This window comes from Carya illinoinensis, chromosome 13 (assembly GCF_018687715.1).
Source record: "Carya illinoinensis cultivar Pawnee chromosome 13, C.illinoinensisPawnee_v1, whole genome shotgun sequence".
Lineage (NCBI taxonomy): Eukaryota > Viridiplantae > Streptophyta > Magnoliopsida > Fagales > Juglandaceae > Carya > Carya illinoinensis.
Window position 1 is genome coordinate 17,529,390 of NC_056764.1, and position 1,125 is coordinate 17,530,514.

The following is a 1,125-nucleotide window of genomic DNA, read 5'->3' on the forward strand; positions in this document are numbered from 1 at the left end:
AGGTAAGGTAAAACAGTTTATTTGGAAAGTCCTCAATGGAATACTACCAACAAGGAGCAATCTTTTCAAGAGAATGATAGTTGATAACTCTACCTGTGTTGTCTGCAACAGAGATGAGGAAACAACTTTACACGTGCTATGGGATTGTCCTGCTTCAGTAGATGTGTGGGGAGAGGAATGTAGTCCAGTAAAAAAATAGAGAATGAATTATGTTGACTTCAGGTCACTATGGTCTGATTTTCAATCCAAGCTTGAAGAAGGAAAGCTTCACATAGTAACTGAGTTGCTTTATGGCCTATGGAGAAGGAGAAATGAAGTAGTATTCGAAGGAAAGTTCAAAGGCCCTTCTATAATCTTTCAGTTGGCATTACATGAAGTAGAGGTAACCAAGTTGGCTCAAGAAAAGCCGAGAGAGAGTCAAGCAAGTCCAACAGTAGCGATGAGAACTCTGTGGAGACCCCCTAGATTGGATTATATGAAAGTGAATGTTGATGTAGCCATGGATAAAAGGATGGGAAGGACAGGTATCGATATTGTAGTGAGGAACTGCAGTGGTGAGGTACATGTGGTGGTAGCTACTCCCAAACAAGTAACAAAGAGTGCTAATGCAACTGAGAGCTAGGCCATGCTTCGTGCTATTCTGTTATGCAGGGAACTAGGCCTCAGACAGGTGCAACTGGAAGGAGATGAGAAGATGGTAGTGGATGCAGTCAATTCAAATACACAAAACACTTCATGGGATGGACAAATTATAGAGGACATCAAATCTATCATGCATGCCCAGCCAGGGTGGTCAGTTTCTGTAACAGCCCGCTAGAAATTTAATTGTGAAATTTCTATTAGCTTTAGGAACCTCATGAAGACCCCATAAGTTTTTACGAATCCATTAATCGTATAGGTTTTAGTCTAACTACATAGTTAGTGTTATTATTTACTATGGTATCCGAAGTGTATTTTTTATTATTGGAGATAGTTAGAAGTGTCAAAATGTATTATGGTTTGTGCCATTAGACTCGGAGGGTTATTTAAGGTTTTATGGCGCAATAACACTTTTTCATATTTTCGGATGAAACGTCTGCTCAAAACTGTAGATATTATTGGATAAAAATATCTTGAGCTAATTTT

At 38.9% G+C, this 1,125-nt stretch overlaps 1 protein-coding gene across 1 annotated transcript; it reads left to right on the forward strand.

Annotated features, from left to right (window-relative positions):
* Positions 1 to 202: 202 nt before the first annotated feature.
* Positions 203 to 690, forward strand: LOC122291000. Its single transcript, XM_043098655.1, has 2 exons — positions 203 to 559; positions 652 to 690. The coding sequence occupies exons 1-2, from the start codon at positions 203 to 205 to the stop codon at positions 688 to 690; spliced, it is 396 nt and encodes a 131-aa protein (XP_042954589.1).
* Positions 691 to 1,125: the final 435 nt, after the last annotated feature.